This window comes from Neodiprion virginianus, chromosome 3, assembly GCF_021901495.1.
Source record: "Neodiprion virginianus isolate iyNeoVirg1 chromosome 3, iyNeoVirg1.1, whole genome shotgun sequence".
Lineage (NCBI taxonomy): Eukaryota > Metazoa > Arthropoda > Insecta > Hymenoptera > Diprionidae > Neodiprion > Neodiprion virginianus.
Window position 1 is genome coordinate 21,487,199 of NC_060879.1, and position 25,106 is coordinate 21,512,304.

At 48.1% G+C, this 25,106-nt stretch overlaps 1 protein-coding gene across 5 annotated transcripts in view; it reads left to right on the forward strand.

Annotated features, from left to right (window-relative positions):
• The window catches only part of LOC124300045 (zinc finger homeobox protein 3), a 207,356-nt gene that overhangs the window by 129,750 nt on the left and 52,500 nt on the right, over positions 1-25,106 (forward strand). For all 5 annotated transcript variants that reach the window (XM_046753666.1, XM_046753664.1, XM_046753663.1 and 2 more), the window contains 4 exons: positions 1,620-5,126; positions 7,038-9,952; positions 10,064-12,820; positions 12,891-13,359. In XM_046753666.1, coding sequence (XP_046609622.1) covers positions 1,895-5,126; positions 7,038-9,952; positions 10,064-12,820; positions 12,891-13,359 — 9,373 coding nt within the window. In that variant the 5' untranslated portion in view covers positions 1,620-1,894. The remainder of the gene's footprint in view (positions 1-1,619; positions 5,127-7,037; positions 9,953-10,063; positions 12,821-12,890; positions 13,360-25,106) is intronic.

A 25,106-nucleotide genomic window follows, 5' to 3' on the forward strand; every position in this document is an offset into this window, starting at 1 on the left:
CTGCGTCAGAAACGCAAACATCAAATTGGAACGCCGCGGTCTAGCAATTAAGATCTTATCTCTTAATTGCCGTCCCTCACACCTCCGCAGCCTTTCCAAGTTGCGGGTGTAAGTCTAGGCGTAATGAAATATCAAGATCCATTGAAACGCTCTTACGGACGTACATCGCACGCGAATCGAGAAAGAAAACGTTTTCAACACTCGTCAGTGCGGATCACAGAGATCCAGGTATAATAAATTGTTGCCAGAAATGCGAAAGCCGAGACTTTTCGATGCAGCTTCGTCGTCTCGTCGGCCAGGTGGGCCTTCGCTCCGAGGCCCGTAGGGCCCCGGGTGGTCGGGTCCAGGGATACTCGGCAGATGTCCCGCTCGTAGCGTCGTTCGACGCCCAGACAAACATCGAAAATACGCCTGCAGCCCCGCGTATTATTATAACACGGTGTTCCAACGAAACCCGGGTATCGCAATATACCGAGATTTTTCAGGATTTTCTTTGTGTCCGCGTTTCGGCCAAGTCCGTCCGCAGTTTTCGTCTTGATCGTCTTCGTCGTTGTTGCGACGCCTACGGTTGTTACGAGGAATTAGCATGCGAAACGTCAGTTTTGCGGAGAATAAGGAGCCGAGGAGCTCGGCTCTGTTCGCTCGCTTCGTTGAAACGGGGCATTATAAAGTGGGTATAATCTGGCGTAGATGGAGGTAGGATAGCTCGGGGTCCGGATTACGGGGACCGGCCGCGTAGGGATAGGCAGAGATAGCGGAGCGCACAAGCTATAAACCGCGGAGAATCTCTCTCGAGGCAGTTCTAGGGTCTCCTCGGTTGGCGGGCGGTAATGCACTCGGTTGCACGACGGTGCAGGAGGGATACCTACATCGGGACGGGGTGGAGCGGGAAACGGGGCCCGGGCCCCGGGCCGTCACGGCGTCGTCCTCCCCCATGTATTTATCCCCGCACGCCCGTTAGATTCCTCGCGTTCCTCGGGCCCCGGGATCGCGGTTAATGCACGTCCCGGGAAACGTACCGGGCAGCGTGCATAATTGAGAGAAGGCGGGCAATTATGAAATCATCGCGGATCGACGCGGACTGGAATCCCCCCGGGACCCGGCGTCAAATTGAAAATCGAATCGGGATACATACGCGGTTTCCGATCGGACGGAGAACAGGACGCGCATTGTGGAGTTGCCACAACCGCGCGTTTCGTGTACACGTGGATTCGTAATGGTTTAGTATCGCCTCTATTTTGCTTTCGCGCCGACACGAGGAGGATACAGCCAATCGATAGATAAGTCTGGTTGATGGGCCGCAAACAGAGCCGGGTGCTCGCCTGGCTCGGGTTGTAACGGCTTTTCGTAACCCGGGTGCCCGGGACAGTGGAAACCTTGTTCCTCTTCGATCGCGACGACGACGACGTCGGGTCACCGCGTGAGTGTACGCAGCTTGCGGTCTCTTGGCGTTATCTCTATTTGCCCCAGATTACAAACCCTTTTGATCCTTGTTCCCGCGTCCCGATGACGAATTTTCGTATCGTTACTCGTTCCGTATTAACGGCGTGTAGAGGAGACAGGTGGCCGGCAGGAGGATCTAGAATCAGTAAGGAATCGGTGTTTTTCGACTGTTTCAGGTGAGACCTGGGGTTGTGTCGGGGTAGCAGCAGTCGCAGCAACAGAAGCAGCGTCGTCGAGCGAAGGCGGGGGCAGGACGAGAATTAGAGGCGACGAGGAGGCGAGGAGGACCGCCGGGGAAGAGGACGGGCGTCGGACGAGTGGAAGCGCAGGCGGCGGTCGCAGCGGCGCTAACGAATCGAGAGTAGTGATACCCTGCGAAGGATCTACGCCGAGGAGGGCGCAGGCGCAGAGGCCGCGGGTGATGTGAGGCTGGCGCGCGCCGCTCGGGGTGATGCCCTCCAGTGAGCCCCATCCTCCCCAGTACCACCTTCAACACCACAACATTCCTCCCTCCCAGCTCCAGCAACAGCAGCCGCAGCCGCACTCCTCCTCGCCCGGCGTTATCGGCCAGCATCAGCAGCTCTACCAGCAGCTGGTTGCAGCCCAGCATCAGCACCACTTGCAGGGGGTGACCGGCGCCGGTGGCGCCTTTCAAAATTCCTCCTACGCGCAGGAGAAGCCGGAGATGAGCCCTGAGGAGGAGGGCGGCCGTGGGGGCGGGTCCCCTCCGGCGGCGGGGGCCGCTCTCCACCAGCCCCACCACCCCAGGACGGCGAGTCCGCCGTCGGGGACGGAGCCCTGCAACCGCGACGCGATACCGACGCCGACGCCGATCGTCGTTGACACGAGCGCCACGAGCGCGATGACGACGACCGCGATCACCGGCCAGCAGCAGCAGCAGCAACAACAACAACAACAGCAATCGCAGTCGCAGCAGGGCCCCAGTCCCAGTCCAAGTCCGACGGGGGGTGACGTAGAAAAGTTTGACGGTAAAATCGTCTACAACCCCGACGGATCGGCCTACATTATCGAGGGTGAGAGCGAGCTCAGCGAGGATGACTCGCATTCTCTACCCGACGGTTGCATAGTCGACGGACGCGGTGTGTCGGTGCCGCATTCCCTGGTATTTCCGCAGATAGCCAGCGCCTACTACGTGTCCCGACTTTACGCGCACCAGGCCTACCAGCAGCAGCAACATCAGCAGCAGCAGCAACAGCAGCGATCATCGTCGCTGCAACAGCAGCAGAACCCCGATCTCCCGGTCATGCACAGCTACAGGGTAATCAGCTACCGGAGCGCCGAGGGCGGCAAGCAACCTCCGCCCCCAATCGCGGCGCCCCCTTCTCCCGCCGCTTCGGTCCCCGTCAAGCCGATCCTCATGTGTTTCATCTGCAAGCTCAGCTTCGGATACGCGAAGAGCTTCGTCGCGCACGCTCAGGGCGAGCATCAGCTAACTCTGATGGAGGACGAGCGGCAGGTGCTTTCGCACTCGACGGCCTCGGCCATCATCCAAGGGGTCGGTCGCGGCAAGCAGCCGCTCGTCAGCTTCCTCGAGCCCGTAACGAACTCCACGTGCTCGTCTCAGTCGTCGCCCAATCAGTCTCAGGGCCAGCAGCAGCCGCGCGTCGACTCGGCGAACGAGCACGAACCACCGACGACGACCAGCACGCCAGCCACCACGCCCGGGGTGCCCAGCAGCCCCCAGCAACCCCAGCAGCAGAGGCCGTCGCCGAGTACCCCCACGACACCTACCTCCCACACGAGTCACCCCCTCGTCTACAACCATCAGCAAAGTCAGCAGCAGACCTCACAGACCCAGGGCCAGCACCCCCAGTGGAGCGGAGCCCAGGTGAGCGCGGCTGCGTGGGCGAAGAACGCCGATCCGACGAACGCCCTCCATTACGCGTCGCCCCCGCCGAGTACGAAGGGCTCGCCGTCGTCGTACGCGGCCCTGACCCAGCAGCCCCCGAACTTTCTTACCGGAACGACGATCGGCGTATGTCCGGAGCACATGCAGGGACGACCGAGCGGCGTTGAGTGCCCGAAATGTGAGCTTATTTTAGCAAGTAGTCGCCTGGCCGGACCCGGCGGTCCCCTCGCTGGAATTCACAGTCGTAATTCGTGCAAGACGCTGAAATGCCCGAAGTGCAATTGGCACTACAAGTACCAGGAGACGCTCGAGATTCACATGAAGGAGAAACACCCGGAGAGCGAGACCTCCTGCATATACTGCATCGCCGGCCAGCCTCATCCACGGTTAGCACGCGGTGAGACCTACACCTGCGGCTACAAGCCGTACAGGTGCGAGGTGTGCAACTATTCGACGACGACGAAGGGAAATCTGAGCATTCACATGCAGAGCGACAAACACCTCAACAATATGCAGGAGCTTCAGCAGGGCGGCGGTGGATCTAGCACCAGCAACCCTTCGTCCTCTCAGGATGCACCGATGCCCACGCGGAGTCCCCATCATCAGCAAAATCACAGTCCTCACCTAACAAGCCAGACCAGTCAGCAGGGAAAGCCTAAGCCGACCTTTCGCTGCGACGTTTGCAATTACGAGACAAACGTAGCAAGGAATCTCCGGATACACATGACGAGCGAAAAGCACACGCACAACATGCTGGTACTGCAGCAAAACGTTAAGCACATGCAAACCCTGTCGGCGCTTCAGTCGCACCATCAGCAACAAGCACAGCAGCACCACCATCAGCAGCAACAACAGCAACACCAGCAGCAGCTCGAGCAGCTTCTGCATCTCGGGGGACTCGACAAACCCCAACATGCCGAGGCGGCTCTGGCTGACATGGCCTACAACCAGGCTCTTCTTATACAGATGATGACCGGGGGCCAACTTCCGCCCCAGCTTCCGCCCGACCTCATGGGTGGTATGACCGGGATGGGAGCGATGGGCAACTTGGCCAGTGACGTCGGCCTCTCACCAGACAGCATGGAGCCGCCGCCGGAGCCCGCAGACCCCGACCCGGCCCACCTCTACCACTGTTGCGTCTGTAACAGCTTCGCAACCGACTCGCTCGAGGCCCTGGGTCATCACCTTGCCGCTGACAGAACGCGGACCAGAGAGGGCGAGATCCTGGCATTGGTAGCCGGGCATTTCGTCTGCAAACTATGTTCCTACAAGACAAATCTCAAAGCGAACTTCCAGCTGCACTGCAAGACCGACAAGCATCTTCAGCGGCTGCAGCACGTGAACCACGTGAAAGAGGGCGGACCCAGAAACGAGTGGAAACTGAAGTACGGAATGGCTTCGCCGACCGGTGCTGCTCAGCTCCGGTGTCACGCCTGCGATTATTACACGAACAGTGCCCACAAACTCGCCCTTCACGCCGCGTCTCCGAGGCACGAGGCAGCGGTTCTTCTTCTTCGACACCTCATTGACGCCAGCGCCAACACCCCGTCACCCGGTAAGCTGTATCACTGCGCTCTCTGCGGGTTCAGCGCCAGGCATCGACTGCCGCTTCTTCAGCACGTCAGGTCGCTCAGGCATCTTCAGATGGAACAGCTCCACCAGCTTCACAGGAGGAGCGGCGTTCAGGGATCCGAAGCACCGCACACCGACATCGGCGACGTATTCCAGGTCGTGCCTGACCCGGATGTACCCCCGGCACAACAGCCCAGTCCCACCGCACCGTCGACACCGACAGCTCCAAACGCTACTAACGGTGAGTCCTTGTAAATGATGAGAAAATACACTTCCGTCAATCATGAGGAGCTTACGAACGAACGGGCGAAAAAAAACTCTCTTGTCCGAAGAATTAAATTCGACTTCGAAAAAAATCCGCCTCTTTCGACGATTACAATCCCTGTATTTATTCATCTAGGGAATAACCAGCTTTTGCATACGTGGCATATCATGCGCTAACTTTGCCGTATGCCTATAGTATGTGTATATATATTCGCTGGTGTAGAGTTAATTATTATTTGTACATGGAATTTAAACCTTCGCCATTTAGAAAATATATTTTTTTTTCTTCTCTATCTATCCATCTATCCGTCAGCTGCCGTATCTCTCTCTCTCTCTCTCTCTCTCTCGGTGTTAGCTGGCTGGCCTTGTAAACGACACGCACTTGCGAGAAACTTTCAGCGTGTACCCAGTAATTAGCAACAATCATTAGCGTAATTAGCGGTACCCGTTCGGTTTGGTTAAAATCAGCGCATGTCGCTCGTTTTATAGGTAGGTGTACAGCAACGTCGCGACGAGCATTCCCGTTCTCTCTCTGTAACTCCACGCGGCTTCTGAGAGATAAATGTCGAATACTCTGATCGATTATCTCGCAATTATCTCGGAATGATAGTAATTTCGTGACATATGGTGCCCACTCTCACCGGGGTTCTACAATCTACGCCTGTCGAGTCTCTCTTCACTTCGTGAGCGCACACGCCACCTGTACGAGCCCATGGCTAAGGGGGTTGCATGTGTGCGACAGAGGCAGGGGGGGAGCTGCGTGCCGAAACTGTGCGTGTACATATGCACACTGCATGCATGTGTACGCACGCCACCGAAACCGAACGATACGCACGCGCTCGCGACTCTGAGCAACTGACGCTGCCCGATGGGATGCGGTTTCGGACAATGCGTAAACGCCGCGCCGCGAGTCGAAATTTTTTCACGGAAATGGTCATTAGTTATTTTTTGTATCATTGATCTATAATTTAACTTTTATTATTGGCACTTTGGACCCGCGGTTTACCGTGCATCCATCTGCGCGCCACGCCGGCCGGCCGACTGGCTGCCTCCGGCTCAATTTTCAATTCTCTTTAATTCCATACTTTCACCCCGAACTTTGTAATACCTGTGACCAGTTAACGTCCTGTGGAATAACTTATCGGTCGTGTTACTCCATAGAAATTTATTAATCGTATATAGCCCGTGGCCCATCCGCTCGTCTCGGGTGCTTGGCGCAGCACCCGGCGCGGCGCGGCGGCGTACGTATCATGCACAAGTTTTAAACGCACGCCTACAACACATGCGTCCAACGCGTTGTTTGTAGGCCTTTATGATCCATGGTACCGTATATTCCGCACGTACGCACACGAAAACACACACACGCGCAGGGATCGCCGATCACGGGAATCGGTTATTCCTAAAAACAAAATAAGAAAACAATTGATAGAGAATGTAATATAGAAGAAGAACCGAAAAGTAATTACAATTTTCATCAATTAAGGCGATCAAAATTCAGGCGTAATAACGATCGTAAAAAAGAAACCGGATTTCCCCACTGGGAAGAGAGGCACATACCTGCACACACAGACAGGCGCACGTTAGTTTTGCGTCACCGATTTGGTATATTATAACCGCGGTCCAGCACCTATTGATTTTCTTTTTAATTAAAACGGGAGCATAATTAAACGAAACGCTTCTTTAGAAATCCATAGTAACGGGGCCGGTATCAATAACCGTGACCTGGACCGTCTCCAGCGAAATAACCGAGCTACCAACACCCGTAGGCGATCGAGAATATCCGTGCTCATTCACTCACGGAAACACAAACACATACAGACAGAATCACTCGCATCCGTCCCAGATATAACGTAGCATCACGAGCAAAATGTGTATCTTATTGTTGCAGAGCGGCGAGAGGAGGGCAGTGACTGCGGGAGCGAAGTGAAGCAGGAACCGGACGTAGACCAGGACGCCGATCAGGAGGCGGACACCGAGCAGGAGGAAATCTGCTGCCCTTACTGCACGTACCAACCGACCTCAAGGGACGAACTGAGGCAGCACCTCCAAGTGGCCCACGTTCAAGACTCCGAAGAGAAGTCGGACGGCGTGAAGGAAGAGTCCGTTCAAGATTTGCTTTGTCCCCTTTGCCAAGATGGCTTCAAAGAGCGATCAGCGCTCGAGAGACACGTGATGCAGATACACTCGGTGAACGCCGACGGCCTTCAGAGGCTTCTGCTCTTAGTGGACCAGAGTCACTGGTTGAACAACAATCCAAGAAGCACGTCGACTCCCGCGGCGACGCCGACGTCACCGACTACCGTGACTAGACTGCAGCAACCGCACCAGCAGCCGGAAGAGGAAGTTGGCGAACGCGGCGGTGGCGACGAGGTCGAGGAAATCGCGAGGTGCAACGTGTGCGGAAGGATCTGCCGCTCTCTGGAAGAGCTGCAGCAACATCACCGGGAAGCTCACCCCGCCACAACGCCGACTCTAGCTGTGAGCGAGAAACACGTGTACAAGTACAGGTGCGGGCAGTGCAGTCTCGCGTTTAAAACCCTAGAAAAACTCCAGCAGCATTCGCAGTACCACGCGATACGAGACGCGACCAAGTGCGCCTTGTGCGGGCGTTCGTTTCGATCGGTTCAGGCGCTTCAGCGTCACCTCGAAGCCGCTCATGCTGACCTTCACGAGGACGAGCTTGCCCAGTACAAACAGAGCCTGCTGCACGCTCACCCTCTGCTTCAGGCACTGACTGAGGAGGCGCTTAAGAGACAAGCCATTATGGGCGAGCAAACCGGCGACGAAGACTGCGTTAGAGGTGACGAGGAGGAGAGCGATGCTAGCGACTCATCGCCGCTTCACAAGGAGCAGAGACTTCTGGAGGATTATTTGAACAGCCAGCCCGTTGCTGAAGACTCGTATCACGATCCCGGACGTAAGTTCAAGTGCCATCGGTGCAAAGTAGCATTCACACGCCAAAGTTATCTCACAGGCCATAACAAGACCCTGCTTCACAGAAAAGGAGAAAAAATGTCATACCCGATGGAGAAGTACCTTGATCCTAACAGACCCTACAAGTGTGACGTGTGTAAGGAGAGTTTCACGCAAAAAAACATTCTCCTAGTTCATTACAACAGCGTAAGTCATCTTCACAAACTGAAACGCGCCATGCAGGAACAAGGCAATAACAACACCCTGATATCCGTCGTGCCACCCGCCAGTCCCACCGAGTCCCCGGAATTGCAGCAGGACCAGGATAAGAAACCCTACAAGTGCAACATCTGCAAAGTCGCCTACTCCCAGGGAAGTACCCTCGACATTCACATGAGGAGCGTTCTTCATCAGACCAGAGCCAGCAAGCTTCCCGATCTCGCGGCTAGCGGTCAGCTTGATCTCGGACGACCGTTGATCGAGCAACCGTCTCCCACGAGTCCCAACAGCCCGCCGTGCAACACTGGAAATTTGACGGCGAACGCCAACAGTAATAGCAATAACGGGAACATGCTGTCCTGCCCACGGTGTAGCGCGTTGTTCGTTAGTCAGGAACAACTCGCCACCCACCAGCAGCTCTACTGCATATTCAATAATCCTCTGGCGCTGTTTCAACAGCTGGCCGCCTCCCAGCAAATCGTTTCATCCGGTAGCGCGAAATCACCACCACCGATAACGACGACCCCGGGCCCGCAGCACGTGCAACAACAGCAGCAACCCCAACAATCTGTGGCACCAATCGCTCAAGACATTTTATCCCAACCGAGACACAAGACTTCACAAATGTACAAACATCTACTAGAAAGCTTCGGCTTCGACCTCGTGATGCAGTTCAACGAAAATCACCAAAGACGCCAACGAAAGGAAGAGGAGGCGGCGGCCGCGCTTCAGGCTCAACAGGAGCAACAGAAACAGGAACAGCAAAAGCAGGCCTTGGCTGCGCAAGCTGCTCAGGAGCGGGAAGAGGAAGGCGAGGAACCGGGTGACGAGGAACCGATACCCGAGTTGACTCGCAGCACATGCCAGCACTGCAATAAAGAGTTCAGTAGCGTCTGGGTCCTGAAGGCTCACTGCGAAGAGGTTCACAGAGACCTTGTACCCCGTGAATTCCTTGAAAAATACGCGCAGCAGTTCAAATGCGAGTACGAGAAGAAGTCCGTTGTCGTCACCGCCGCCACTTCATCCTCGACCACGACGGCGCCCCGGAGCTCGACGCCTGCGTCAAGTCTTCCGCAAGATCTTAGTCCAGACAAAGATCACCGTGGCGACAAGGAGAAGGACGAAATTATTGAGAGTAAAGAGTCCACCAGCAGAACTCCCGAGGCGTCGTCGACAACACCTGCGTCAACACCGGCCCTCAGTAACACGCCAGTTTCCAGTACCGACTCGACGACCCCGACTGCTCCCGCCGCTAATCAAATCCACGCACAGCAGCAGCAACAGCAACAGCAACAGCAACAGCAACATCAGCAACAACAACAGCAACAGCAGCAGCAGCAGCAGCAACAACAACAACAACAGCAGCAACATGCTCAAATGACGCTTGCTCAACAAATGTCGGAAATGCAAGCGGCCCTCAATGCTATGGCCGCGTCCCAACTTCAGCAACAACTTCAACAGTATCCCGGACTCATGATGGGCATGATGGGTCTTCCTTTGGGCTTGAACGTTCCGGCTCTCGCGGCCATGAATCTTCAGCCCCCGCTAGTTCCTATTATGCTTCCTCCGCCACCGTACGAGGGGGCTTCCAGCGGTTATCCGCCGATCAATGCTCAGGCAGATATTTTAGCAAAGCAACACTTGGCATTGCAACAACAGCAGGCTGCTGCGGTGAGTTTACCACTCAGAGTCAGTTTGAAATGATTTTTCTTTTTCAACCCCTCAATTGCCGACTTGACTTGAAACATTTCCGTGTTTTTTTTTTTTTATTCTTTGTTACAGGCAAACGCCGCCGCGTCACAGAAGCGGGCAAGGACCCGGATAACGGACGAACAGTTGAAAATTCTTCGAGCTCACTTCGACATAAACAACTCGCCAGGGGAGGAGCAGATCCTTGACATGGCAGCGCAGAGCGGTTTGCCACCGAAAGTTATAAAGCACTGGTTCAGAAACACTCTGTTCAAAGAACGACAGCGAAACAAGGACAGTCCATACAACTTCAACAACCCACCAAGTACGACACTGAATCTTGAGGAATACGAGAAAACCGGCGAGGCTAAGGTCACGCCGTTGAACTCGAGCGTCTCCGGCAGCAGTTCAGCCGACGATAAGAGTCCGAACAAGCAGGCTTCGCCGTCACCTGCGCCCTCCTCTGGCATTACGACATCCCAGCTACCCGAGGTCAAGCAGGAAATACCTGAACCATCGCCTCACTGCCAACAACAACAGCCAACATTGACTCCATCCCACGTCCAGCATCCGGACGAACCGCAGCATCATTCGCCCGGCAGCTCAGGAGGCCAACACTCTCGACCACATTCGCCTGCCCTCAGCATGAGCTCGGTGTTCTCCGGCCTTCACCACGATCTCTCGAGCCTAGCGCCGACGACCACGACTAACATCCCCAGCACACCGATGCTCCCGCCGAAACTGGCTCCCCAGAATTTCGCCAGCCCAACACCAGGCGCCGGTGGAGTTGTTCCCGCGGCGATGGCTGCGATGGCGTTAACGCCGCAGAGGTCGTTGAGTCCGGGAAGAGGTCCGGCGGATTACTCGTTCGGCGGTAACAGCAACGGCAGCAATTCGTCGGGCGGTAGTTCAGGGAAGAGGGCGAATCGCACGAGATTCACGGACTACCAGATAAAGGTGCTTCAAGAGTTCTTCGAGAACAACGCCTACCCCAAAGACGATGATCTCGAGTACCTCAGCAAGCTCCTTACTCTCAGTCCGCGTGTGATTGTCGTGTGGTTTCAGAACGCTAGGCAGAAGGCACGCAAGGTTTACGAAAACCAACCGGCCGCTGAGCCCGTCACCCCAGGTGGCAGGGACGGAGACGACGGCGCTGGCCGCTTCCAGAGAACGCCTGGGCTTAACTATCAGTGCAACAAGTGCTTGCTCGTGTTTCAACGGTACTACGAGCTCATCCGACACCAGAAGACCCATTGCTTCAAAGAGGAGGACGCCAAACGCAGCGCTCAGGCCCAGGCCGCCGCGGCCCAGGTCGCGGCCGTTCTCAGCTCGGAGGACAGCAACAGCAGCTCGACCACCACTACCAACGCGACCCCCGCGAATCCACCCAACGCTCCAGCCCTCGCGGAACAACTTCAACAGCCTCTCGCAGCTACCACCACGCCACCCCATCATCAGGCCCAACAGATTCCGCAGCAAATTCCGCAACAGACTCAGTCCCAGCCGATTCAGCAGCCGCAGCAACAGCAACCGCAGATCGCGCAGGGCGAGTCGAAGGAGGGGAGCTTCCAGTGCGACAAGTGCAACTTGATGTTTGGGAGGTTCGAATTGTGGCGAGAACATCAGCTCGTTCACATAATGAACCCTTCACTCTTTCCGCCTGCCTATCCGCCCGACTCACCCTTCGGAATTTTACAGCAGCAGGCGCTGAACGCAACGAGCGGCGTGACCACGGAAACGCCGCATCCCCTGATAGCCATGATGCAAGACCGGAAGAGAAAATTCGATGACTTTGAGGAGGGTACCGGATCTGAAGGTCGCGCGACTTCCGAGCACTCCGAACAGCCCAAAGATAAACGACTGAGAACTACGATTCTGCCGGAGCAGCTGGACTATCTCTACCAGAAGTACCAGGTAGAGTCCAACCCCTCGAGAAAAATGCTCGAGACGATAGCCCGGGAGGTCGGACTGAAGAAGCGTGTCGTTCAGGTCTGGTTCCAGAACACGCGAGCTCGCGAGAGAAAGGGCCAGTTCCGGGCGCACAGTCAGGTCATCAATAAGCGATGTCCCTTCTGTCCGGCCCTCTTCAAGGTCAAATCTGCCCTCGAGTCCCACCTGAGCAGCAAGCACGCCGATCAGGTGGCGCGCGGCGAGGTCAACATCGACAACATACCGGACGAGGAACTATCTATGGAATCGGCCCCTTCAAATCCAAGCACGCCGAACATGATGCCGCCGCTTTTTCCACCCTTCAACACCGAGATGGAAGCTTCCCTGAAGAAGTACTACGAGGAGTCGATGAAACGGTACATTAGCGAGCTTCAGGCCCACACCAGTAACGGAAAACAAGAGACCGGCAGCCAGCAGACTACCAGCACCGGTGAGTCGCCCCTCGACCTTAGCAAACCAGTCGACCTTAGCAGGCCTGTAAAACTGAGTCTTGGGGGACTAAGCGGGCTCCTCGACGAGCACCACGGGAGTCATCTAAGAAGCGGCAGCGACTGCGGACCCCTGACCGACCTCTCGGAGCGCAGCATGTGCGACGAGGACAGCATGAGCGAGACCACGGAATTCCTGGACGACGAAAGCGGCCCCGCGAGTCCCGCTTCCAGCACCCAGAGCTCGAGGCACGGGGTGGCTGGGGGCGGCGGTGGCGGAGGTCAAATGGGGGGTGGCAACATCGGGGGCAGTCAGAGCGGTGGCGGTGGCGGTGGAAAACGGTACAGGACCCAGATGTCGGCGACCCAGGTGAAGGTGATGAAGTCATTGTTTTCCGATTACAAGACGCCGACGATGGCCGAGTGCGAGATGCTCGGGCGCGAGATCGGTCTGCCGAAGCGCGTCGTCCAGGTGAGCAGCATCCCCATTCCCCATCTTGCAGCGGAGGAAAGATCAGCGAGTTAATGAAGCCGAGTTGCAGGTATGGTTCCAGAACGCGAGGGCCAAGGAAAAGAAGGCTCGCTTGGCGGCAGGTCTGCCAGCCGAGGGTTCGGCCGTGCCGCCGCATCGGGGACCCACGGGGCCCGACGAGTGCCGGCTCTGCGGGGTCCGGTACTCGCCCAAGTCCCCCCTCCAGGAGCACGTCTTCTCCAGGCGACACATCGAGTCGGTGAGGGTCGCCGTCGAAGACGGCACCCTCGTGCCACCGACACCCGGTGCTCCCATCCTCCCGGCCAGCGTCGCTGCCGCGAACGCCAATTCGGCTGTTACCGGCACGACGCCCACCGGCCACCATCAGCAGCAGCAGCAGCAGCAACAACAGCAACAGCAGTCCGACGAGAACATGATGTACGGATCCTTGTTTCTTCATCCAACTGCGATGTTTCCGCCCCAGCAACAGCAGCACGCTAGTGGCGCCGTGCAGGCTACACCGGCCACCACTACCGCCGGTGAGTGTCTGGCCGACCTCTTAGACTCTTAAGTTACGCGGCTCGGCCGTTGGAACGTCGACGAGAACGCGCCGAATCGCTATTTTTCCATGGTGTTTCTCTAAGACTTTTCAATCCTCCGCCTTTCACACTTTGAATATACGCAGAGTTTCATCGTTACGTTCTCATCGATGTCGCGACGGCAAGCTTTTGTATAAATTATACGTATATGTATTATTGCGTCTACTTGTTGCTGTTGTCGTTGTCGTATGTGTGCGTTTATTTTACCCGTGCATATTCATTTATGTATAGTACACACGGCTCGGAAAAATCATTTTATTCTTTGTTTTTCATTTTAAAAAATTTTTTTGCCGATCAAAGAAAGGGGAAGATGTCACGCCGTACGAGTTCGTACCTCCTCCCCCTACCACTTTCGCCTATATCGCTATTAAAACTATATATATACATATGTATATTATGGGCCCGTGTGATAATCTAGGGGGCCCGTTATTTATCATTTATCGTTTAACCCCCCTTATCATTATTTCTATACATATACAGCACCCAATCCCTCTTGCCGTCGAAAAAACAAAAAAAGTAAAAAAAGAACCCCCCGCCGTTCCTATTCGTCTCCTCGAAATCGTCATACTTCGCGATACTTTATACATAATATTGAATCTGTAACTTTCTATCTATCTATGATCTTTATGTAATGTAGTAGTATGTAGTAAATAATATATCCAGAGCTAGGCAATACTGAAAGTTCCTATCAGATGACTATTCTAGGCGTTAAGTGAGCACGGATAGAGAAAGAGAGGAAAGGAAAAGAGGCACGATGAAAGAGATGCGGTTTTCAAGACAGAATAAATATGGTAGATTTGTCGAGATTTAGGTACGTAAACAGATAATATACACGAGGATAGAAAAAGTGCAGCTAGAGAAGAAACGTTTAAGTTTTTTTTTCCAACACCCTGGTTAACCTAGAAATTAGTCTGTTACCTACCTAGGTACATAGAACGAGTTACGTAATACCGAGGACGAGCCATCGTCGGTGATTCTTTTTAAACGCGTAGAAAAATAGTAATAATAAGAAACGACGACAATTAAAGGTAAAGTTAAGTAATGACATGAGGAACAATTAGATATATTCGATGAAGACGGAAGAAGCGATAGTAGACACAGAACGATGGTAGATCATGTTATACCTATGTATAGTAAAAACTATGTTAGAATTTATATCCACATACGATCGATTCTATTATTATTATTATTATTATTATTATTATATTTTTCAATTTAGCATATACAGATATATCCTACGTCGTTTTAATACTGACTCAATTATGATAAACGATTAATATTATGATTTAGAATAATATTATTATTACGGATATACATATATATATATAATAGGATGAGAGAATCGTAATGGAAAAAGAAAAGAAAAAGGATGAAGATGAAAATGAAAAAAGGAAAAAAAAAGTATACCGTTTAGTTCATCATAGTATAGCCAGGAACGGAGGACAGACTATATCGGCTTTAATTCCTACTTAGGATATATATATAGGAGAAAACTATCCCTATCCCGTCGCCCTTGCCCTTGAATCGTTATCTATCATTCCCTTAATCGTATAAAAGAATATTTAAAAAAAAAGCAAATGCATTAGAACAAAATATCGAGTACCTATTTTTTTATTTTTAGTGTTACGAGTTTTACTGTTTTTTTTTTTTTCGTGTTATTTCAATTCTCGCCTCGATCTTTGCCCTGAGAACACGCGCGAATAAAAATCCGGTTCATAGAGCTATCCCCTTGTAAGTAATATACAATGCGCATTATTAAAAATGATATAATGTAATAATTACGAATATGCTCTAGAGATGAATATTACACAGGTATATATATGTATGTATATTTATATATTATGTGTCCGGACTCAAAGCTTTCCTACGAGGCCAGATTAGGGTCCTCTTGTTGACGATAGGTCCCAATTCTGGAAACCTGGAGAGCGCCTATATAGTTTCCGGCTGCTATAAATGCAGAATGTTGATCGGCGGGGGGAGGAAGAGCATAACCTTGGTAGTTCCCTACTTAACTCCTGTATACAGACACCTAATTATCGCAGTAGTAAATGAAATTTTCACCGAATAACTTCATTGATTTTAAAGAGAAATTGTTGGAGGAAGAATCGCGTGGAATAGATTTCTCTTGACAATTCTCTCTCGTAACTTTTCGCACGCGGAAAAGAATGACGTACAGGCATGTAGGTCGAAATCGTGCCAGGTCAGTGAAAATTATACGAACTGTTATCACTTTTTTTTTTTAACCATACCGCAATGTTTTTACGTATAATCTTTTACGATTTTACATTGATTCTTATGGGAAACTGTAAGGCTCAATGTAAAATCACGAAACATTGAAAGTAACCGTAGCTCCGGTATGGAACAGACAATAGCTTTCAAATTTTTTCACAGGCGTTTAAAATGAAATTGAGAACAATTTGTATAATCTTCATTAACCCGGCACGATTTCGTCCTACACACCTGAACATCCTACGGGAGATTGGAATTCCCGTATGAATCGTGCTCACTCTCTCTTTTTCTCTCCCTCCCCCTCCACTCGACGAAACTCCGCTTCCGACATTCAGCACCGGTCACCAGCTTGCAATAGCATACTACACACACACACACACACGCACTAAGTGATGACTACGAATTCTCCCCGATCATCCATATTACGACCAGACTATGCATATATATGTACACCTATGCGTATACCTTGGTACGATTCGCTATCGTTATCAGTACGGTATCCTTTGACGTTTACAATCAGCATATTCATCATCATCATCATTATCATTATTATTCTTATTATTATCATTATTATTTTTATTATTATGATTATTATGATTAGTATTACTGTATGTAATATTATTGTCATTATGTCGATTTTTATTTTTATTTTTATCATCGATTTTATTAGTGTAACCATTATTATCATCATCATCATCATCAGCAGCGTCATCATCATCATCATTATTATTGCTATTATTATTATTATTATTATTATTATTATTATTATTATTATTGTTATTGTTGTTTGAGGCGTTAGTTATTTATGATTCTTCTCTGAATTTTTACTGTCACGATTTATATGCCATTATTCTTATTATAGTAATTTTCTCTCTCTCTCTCTCTCTCTTTCTCCTTTTTTGTGACTGCCCTCTGTCCTCGCCTTGATGCGAACGTATTACACATGAGAAAAATCAATCAATCATAACAGCGGGAATATATATAAAATGAGAATTAGGTCGCATGCATAAAATAAAACCGTAACATCTGGAATGGTATGTTTTGGAACAAGGATGCAGGTTTTTCGGGCTGCGCGTAAGTTTGAAATGTGAGTCGTAGACGATTCGAAGACGAATGTTGCAAATACGCGAGGCAACGGTTCGATTCCTTGTTGCGCACGATTCTTTGTACAATAAGAGTATGTTACGCGTTTTTTCACGAAGCAGGATATCGCCGTCAGCGTCGCGTATTGTCAGATTTTTGCCACGTTCCGGCGAGGGTATGGCCCCTTTTTTTTGCAAATCCTTGAAAATTTTTACACTCACAACACCCCCTGTCACCCAACCCTAAATGCAAAACAATGCTAGTATGTATGTTCAACCCCATTCTTTTGTGTAAATAATTTATCATGATTATTACTATTATTACTATTATTATTACTATTATTATTATTATTATTATTATTATTATTTTATATTATTAATATTATTATATTATTTTCTTCCGTTCTAGTCTAAAATAAAGCTATACTATCACAAGATTACTTTATCGTTTCGTTTTTATTACTTGTTTCTTGGTATTTTCTTTCAGTCGTTCGTTTTTTTTTGTATACCTACCATTCGCTTATCCAAAAATTTCATTCATCCCATTTCCCATCACTCAGGAAATGTCCTTATGCATCCGATGACTATCTGTGAATATTGTCCAATGATTATTCTGTACAGTAGGTATTTTCAATTGGTGATTATGCTTTACGTTACCATTGTATTTTACTTCTTTTTGTTGTATTTCGAGGAAAGCGCAACAATTAGAATGGCAGATCTCAGCAATCGAAACTCGATATACTTTCCAAACCCAATCACTGGGGGATAAAGGGAGTAATCAGGAAGAAAAAAAAAGTCTAAAAGTTAAATATTAATGACAATGAAAATATTTCGTAGATCGTTTGGAGTGTAGATTACGACTAATGAGCTTCGATGCTTTTATATACCTATAATCACGCATACGTCGATATTACATTGCAATATTCGAGGACGTTTATAACGTATAATAATTGGAAACGAATCAATGGGTAAAATTCTGTTTGAGAAATAGTTTTGCATCAAATCCGTCGTCTCAGCTTCTAAAATAAACACAATTCCTGGTGTATAGCAGAATTTAATAATGGAGTAATACACGTTCGCTTAATTCGATTACGTCACAAATGAGTCTTTAAAATAGTCAGATATACTCTTGGAAGTTTGTCGAACACTTGACTACGGAGTGTGAAATATTTGGAGCTGTAAACGTGAAGTAAGAATGTGTAATTAGGAGTATGCGGGCATCAACTCTGGACAACGACGCGTCGTGTCAAAGTTAGCTCGAGAAGACCGCACCCTATCCTGGACACGTTATATTGAAACCGACAGGGAAGCACTGCCGGTGTAGTTTAGCAGCAGGGATTAATCCTTCGGTGGAAATTAATGGAATTAAGGGAATTAGCGCGTGTATTCTAGACCGCAAGGCCGTATGTTCAGGTTTGCCTCTTCTAATACACATGAAAAGTAAGAAGAAATTACATTTATTTTGACGATTTGAATTTTTATGCATACCCGAGAACACCGAAATTCAATTCGAATTCAATTTCAAATTGCCAGTTCATTATATTTTTGTAACAAAGCCTAGAGCCTTATCAAAATAATTCGTGTTCGTTAATTTATCCAACAGCGAAATAATCCTCTGCTAAACGATCCTTAACATGCCATGAAAAACAAAAGGTTGTTTCACGGAATTGATAAAAACCAATTTAAATTTTGAAGATTGTACAATTATATTGTTTCATCGTAAATGGAAGTAACAACGGGACTAACCTCGGTTTATTTTAAATTTAATTTCGTCAATATTTCATTTTTCTTACACCTACTTTTATGCTTTACTCTTTTTTCCTGATTTTTTCATTTCAATCGATGAGAAGGAAAGGGGAAGGCCGGTCATTTTTATCCCAACAAAAGGGATCAGTTTGGGAAGAATTCTTAGGACCTCCGATTGACGCCGAGACGGTCATCGTGAGGTCCATTGTGCGATAGCAGTCATGATCCGATACGCGGAGATCGAACGAGCGATCGACTTGCTCCGGTGTAAAGATGGGTTATAAACGCTAGACTATTTTTCTCCGGCCATGGGTTACGCATAGCGCAGTCTAGTATTCGTGTAAACAGCGCATCCCTCCGGACAATCGGTCGTTTATAAAGAGTGATGGGTGAGAGAGAGAGAGAGAGAGAGAGAGAGAGAGAGAGAGAGAGAAAGAGGGAGGGAGGGAGGGAAGGATATGAAGAAAAAAATTCAAAAAAGTGTAAATAAAAAAAAAAAAACAACGAAGGGACTGCAGAGAGTGCCGTAGAAAAAATGAGGAAAGAGGGGGAAAAAATAAGAAGAGAAAAAAAAGCTAAGAGAACTGACGACAAAAAAGCTTCAGGGGATAAGAATGGTGGGTGTAAAAAGTAAAGAAAGCCGGAATATTCGCTGGAAAAATTGATTTCCTATAGTTTATACCCTACGCCTAGAAAGAGCGGCGCGTTTGAACCTTCGACAGGCGTGGAACACCCTCAACGGCTGGGGAAGATCGGTGTGATGAGGGCGCAAAAGGGACTCGATAAAACTATTATTTAAAAGTATAGTGAATGCAACACGGGGGTAACAAAGTTCAAAGAAAGGGGGAGAGGCGGGAAATCTTTGGTCCAAAGAATGAATCGGAGAACTGGGCGCGTGCTGAAATCTAAATTTCATTTGAATTTGAATTTGAATTCGGATTCGTGTCATTGGGGGTGAGAAATTATGCATGTATACACGACGGCGCGTGACCATATACGTGATTTTGTATGTACCCATGTACGAATCTACTTCTCGGTCGGTGAACCGAGTTACAGAATCGACGAGAGGACATGCATGCAAAACTATTCAGTGCCGGCCCCTTTTTCCTGCCGGTGCAGGGCTCGAGCCGATGTCTGTACTTCGGCTTCTGCACTCCGCTTCAACGAAATGCATATTATGTACATTCGCATGAAAGAAGAAGCGCACCGCGTATAATAAATCAGCGCTCAGGTATTATACGACTCGAGATGATCCTCCAATGGATGCCTGCAGGTGATTTCTTCTACCTCGGATTTTCGAAAGGGGTTGCAACACGCGTCGCGGATTTATTCCTCTGCATGAAAATATGCGCCACGCGTTTTATGAACCGCATCGTGGTTCCGTCCCTCGTTGAGGCAGTATGGAAATCGGAAAGCAGACGGTTCCGTTTTTATTTTCTTACCTCTTAGCGAAAGAAGAACGGTTTCTCTTTTCTTTTCTACATTACACCTGGACAACCTCTTCGCAAAAAAAAAACATTTTTTTTTTTCAAGTACGAGTACTTTGTAATATTATGTTCTTCGTCAGTTGGAGCGAATCGCGACTGTTTTGAAAAATATTTCGAACCAAATTAATTGCAAAGCTTATCAAATGTTTCCGTAATCCTTTGATCCAAAGTATACAAGTGCCAGTTGGAAAAGAAAACAAAATGAGCTTAAATAATACATCAGTTTTCAAATGGAGAGAAAAATGGTGAAAAAGTCGTGCGTTGAATCTGTAAAAACGGAATCGAGTGTAATTTTTTTATTCTCGACAATATTCAATGAAATATTCCTCTAAAACCCAAAAACCGAGAAAAAAAACACTGTAGAAAAATTCGAAAGGGTGTATGAAAGGTTATCGAAAATTTTAGCTTCATTCAATCGGTATTTAATCGGTTCGATGGTATCGAAAATTGGCGATGATTCAAATCTGGTAACATTATACATACCGATGCGTAAATCCGCAGACTGGTTATAGTTTTCATGGTGGTGGTAGTCGCGCATCGCAACAGTTTCTCCGGCCATATGTCACCCGATACTTTGACGCTATTAATTATATCGATCTACAATATTCAGGCTGCGGAACGCGACCCGGCGACGGCGGAACAGAGGAATATAAAGGCGAGAGAAAAGCCGCCTCTTCCTCCGTTCTGCAATCGGTCTATTGGGGTGAGAGAGGAGAAGGACCCTCCTTCCGTCTCTCTCCCTAAAAAAAAGGCTAAAACAGCGATAAAGGGAAGAGGAGAGAAGAAATAAAATGGAGAGAAAAATATTTTTTACCTATACGCACGCAACCTCGCATCCGTCTCTACGTGTGTCGTGTGTGTGTATATATATATATATATATATATAATGCGTGGAGGAAAAAAGCCGCGTGCAGCAGGAACGAGGGGCGAACTATAAACCTAACTCGAGTCGAGTATAAATCATTATATACCTACGCGTTGCATTACTGCAGTTCTGCAGCTATTATAGGTGGATATATTTCGTGCGTGAGTCACTGCATGGTCGCAGTTACGCCACCCCGAATTATTGCCGATGTGTACGATTAGGGGGGCAGCTATTTTTTCGGGGTGAAAATAAAAGAATGATGAAAAAACTTTTTTTCGCGGAGAATCGCGCCTGCGGTCCAACTCCGTGACTTACGTATGGCCTGAAAATACGCCGTTAGAAGAGCTTCTCGGTTACCCTGAAAGGATTGACACGTCACGTGAATATTCGTGGCGATTGCGAATTTTTCTGATAATTGGCAAGTTCGATGTTATATTTTTTTTTTATTATACATCAATGTCGGTGAACGCGAATTTTATAATTACAGTAGAAATAAATTTGGGTAACTTTGCTGTCACACGTTTCACCATTGAATTTACTCGTCTATCTTTTCCAATATAGGTGCATAAATTTGAACGCATACCCATCAGTAGGTACAATTGTTGAGAAAATTAAAATTTATACCAAGTCTTGTTTGAACTTCTAATAATTTCCAAAAATAAAGCTCGGGTTAAAAAGAAGTCTAGAACCGTTACCCAAATCTATCCGCAAGACGAAATCTGATTCTAATTTGATTTCTAAAAGGCAGAAACTGAGGCTGCGCGATTAATCGCAGACTGTGACTAATTGTTTTTCAAATTAATTGAATAATCGATTAAAAAAAAAGAAAAAAACAGTAGAGAGGACCGATTATTCGATCAATCGAACAAACAATTGAGTGCACAGCTCCAGTAGAAAGACACAAAGAATCGCTTAAAATACGCCTGTATTCGTGAATTCGATGAAATCGTGGCCTGTCTGCGAGGGATCGGGGAATCGAAATTACGTGATTTAATTGATCAAACGGCCGCGATTGAAAGAAAGAGCCTGAATCTAGGCTATCGTATCTGGGCGGTGGTCACGTAGAGGCTTAGCGTAGGTGGGAAGGGTTAAATTGGACAAAACGCACCCGGAGAGTAAAGAATAGTAACAATCGCCATTGTCCTCTGCGATCGTTCAGAGAGGGACGATACGGGCCCTGTCCTGTCGTGTAAATACAGACTGACAAACCAGCCGCACGCGACCGCGACGCCCAATCCTCAGTCTCGGGTCCTCTTTGTTTCAATTTTTGTTTTTTCCTCTCTCCGTCATTCGACCCGTATTTTCCGTGCTTTTTCCTCGTTTGTTTGCTTTCTCGCTTGTTGTTGTTGTTGTTGTTGTTTGTTGCCTCGAAGCACACGCGCACAGATCCACGATTGTTACCCGAAACTGGGGAAGAAACAGCTTTTGAACGTGACACGCTCACTTCAGTGCGTATCGTCGTTTTTACTTCCTTCGCTTTCTTCAACTTCTGACTTGACATCGTGCCCAATAATTATCTCTCGAGATAGGGAAATTTCACAATGCTGTAAGATGTACCCTTCGATACTAGAACACCATCTGCATGATTTTGTGGAGGCTAAAATGATTTTTCCCGAAAAATTAATTCCGATCCTCCGGGCCGAACAATTATCTAAAGCAAGTATTTCTGGAATCCTCTTATCGTTATGCTTTCAAGAAGGATCGAGATCCCGTTTACGAAATATTTAACACTCTTTGCTGCGCATTGATGGACAAACATGAAAACTCTACGGTGATCATATTGAATCGCGATTTCACGATTTGTCGAAAATTGAACAGCATCACGATTCGATTGGTAAAAGCTCTTGAGATTAAATTCTCTATTCGCTCTTTAAAAATGTACGTGATTGAAGTTAGTAACGTTATCGTAACGAAACACTGGGAAAAAAATCTCTATTTTCTTATTTTTACAATGACCGAAGGAAAGAAGATTCCAAAATATGAGTACGTTTCATTTTGTACGGTTCACCGAATTTCAAACAATTCCAAAATCACAAAGTAACGGTTTTTCCTCATCACGAATGGTTACTAACTTCCAACGTGGTAAAAATGAAGTGACGGAAGATTCCGAGACGAATCGTCGGAGAGAAATACTCACTTCTCTCCCGACCATTGAGAATATAAAGTACAGATAAGAGCATTGATAATAAAAAGTAGTAAACGGCAGAGCTAGGTCGGGCTTAATTCAAACGAGTTTGAGAATGGCAAGGTTTAAATTTGCGGTCGAAGAAAGATGAAGCGGAGAGCTGAGTGATGGATCGATGGCCGTATTTAGAAGGCATCGAGTATCGAGAAAGTATTCGATGAAACGGCGCGCACAGGACAAGGTGTGAGTGCGCAGCGTGCGGCTCGAGGTTCTAAAATTACAAAACTCGTGAGTGAAGCGAGTGAACGACGACGTCGCTCCTCTTCTTCTTCGTCTTCCTTCCCCTCGTGTTTGTTGAAGGCGCTACAGGAATCCGGCAAAAAACTGACCAGTCGGCTACCGGCCACTCTAATACCCTGCTATAATGTGCTACATTATTCTCTATACCGTGTCCGAACTAACTCGGTTCCCGGCTGCCACTTGGCTGTCCTCGTCGAGGACTCCGGGTGCATGCCTTCAAGGAATTCCGTATGTGAGGAGAGAAACGAGCCGGGAAAGACGGCGTAAGGAGGCACACGTACCCGGAGACTCGAACCTCCTACCCGCCCCGAAGACGGAGGCTGCGGAGGAGCCGCGTCGACCGCAACCGTCCGTCGCGCCGATCTCCTCGCGGACGCGGCTCGAGAGTTGTTGTCTCAAATTATACTCTGATTATACTTCCCCGCGTACTTGCCGGCTATGATTAAACATTAAACAACGTCATTACTATCCGGTAGGCATTACGCTCATCCTCGCTCCGCCGCTTCGCCACCGACCCGACAACCGCGCTCGCTCGTGTCCTCGTCCTCCTCCTCCGCATCAGCGAGGAATCCTCATCAGCTACCAGATACCCGGAGGATTAGAACTCCGGGAACGGGCAAGAGACGCGAACGCCACCGCGGATTCTAATTAACTCGACTTTGACTCTTTGCTACACTCAAAAATTTCAATCTGCTTAACTCGACGTTTCAACATTTGGTTTTTACACCTTTTGCCTTTACACTATTTCTAAGTGATTCTAGGCTTTCGAGAAATGGTGAGAAATTCACAGTTTCTTCGCATAGTGTCAGATGTATTATCCAAAATCGGCAGATTCAAAAGTTTGAATGTTTTGTTCATCAAAATTGATTTTCAGAAAATGACTGTTCCATAAAAAATTCGCTGTTCGTACGGAGGTTTTGACAAAATAGTTGGTTCAACAGCGTCGTTCGTGTTCAATCCGCATTTTGCCAACAAAAATTTTACGTGTTTGAAATGTTTGGTTGGTTAGACAAAATATTTTTATGACTCGACCGGGATACTTTTTCGCTTCCTTCTCATTCTAAAATAAATCGTTGTTTGATATTCTCGATCAAATACTTTGGGGCAACCGTTAAAGTATCTGACTTGTGATGCAAACAATCTGGATTCAAATTTCAGTGAAACCTGTACAGAAGTGACAAAAAAAAAAATAATAATATCAAACAGTTTTAGCTGCGCTGGAATAATCGATTTCTTGGATTTTTTAAAACTCTTTTCCACGCAAAAATCTAAATTTTTATTCGAAGCATATCAATGATAAGATTCGAAACGTTTCTTCTAATCTAGAGATCATTTTTAGTCAATTGTGTGGCAGTATAGAAAATCTGTCTGATTCAAACAAATTTTATTTAATTTGATTAAATTTTTCTCTGTGTGTATAGTCAGAATAACTATTTATTCACATACTAATTTTTCATTCAACGCTGCACGATGAGTCAAGAATTATATTTTAAGGTTTTTACCAAAGTTTTATTTCGAATAAATAAATTTACACAACCCGAATTGATGAGAGAAAAAAATATCAGTTTTCGCATTGGAATGTGTTAAATTTTATACACCGAGTTTTAAAACATTTTAACAGTGTACAGCTGTATCGAATTTATAATTCGATCCAAAGAAACTATTTAATAATTGATTAATCTTTCAACGTAATAAATTCATTTTTCTGGAGATATCTAATTACACTCATATTTTTCACGGCATTTGCAAAATAAAATTTCACAATCTTATAAAAAAAAAAAAAAACAACCTGGGTGAATTTGATGTCGTGAAAAAAATATCAGTCTTTATGGAGATTGGCGAGCGCTTCTCAG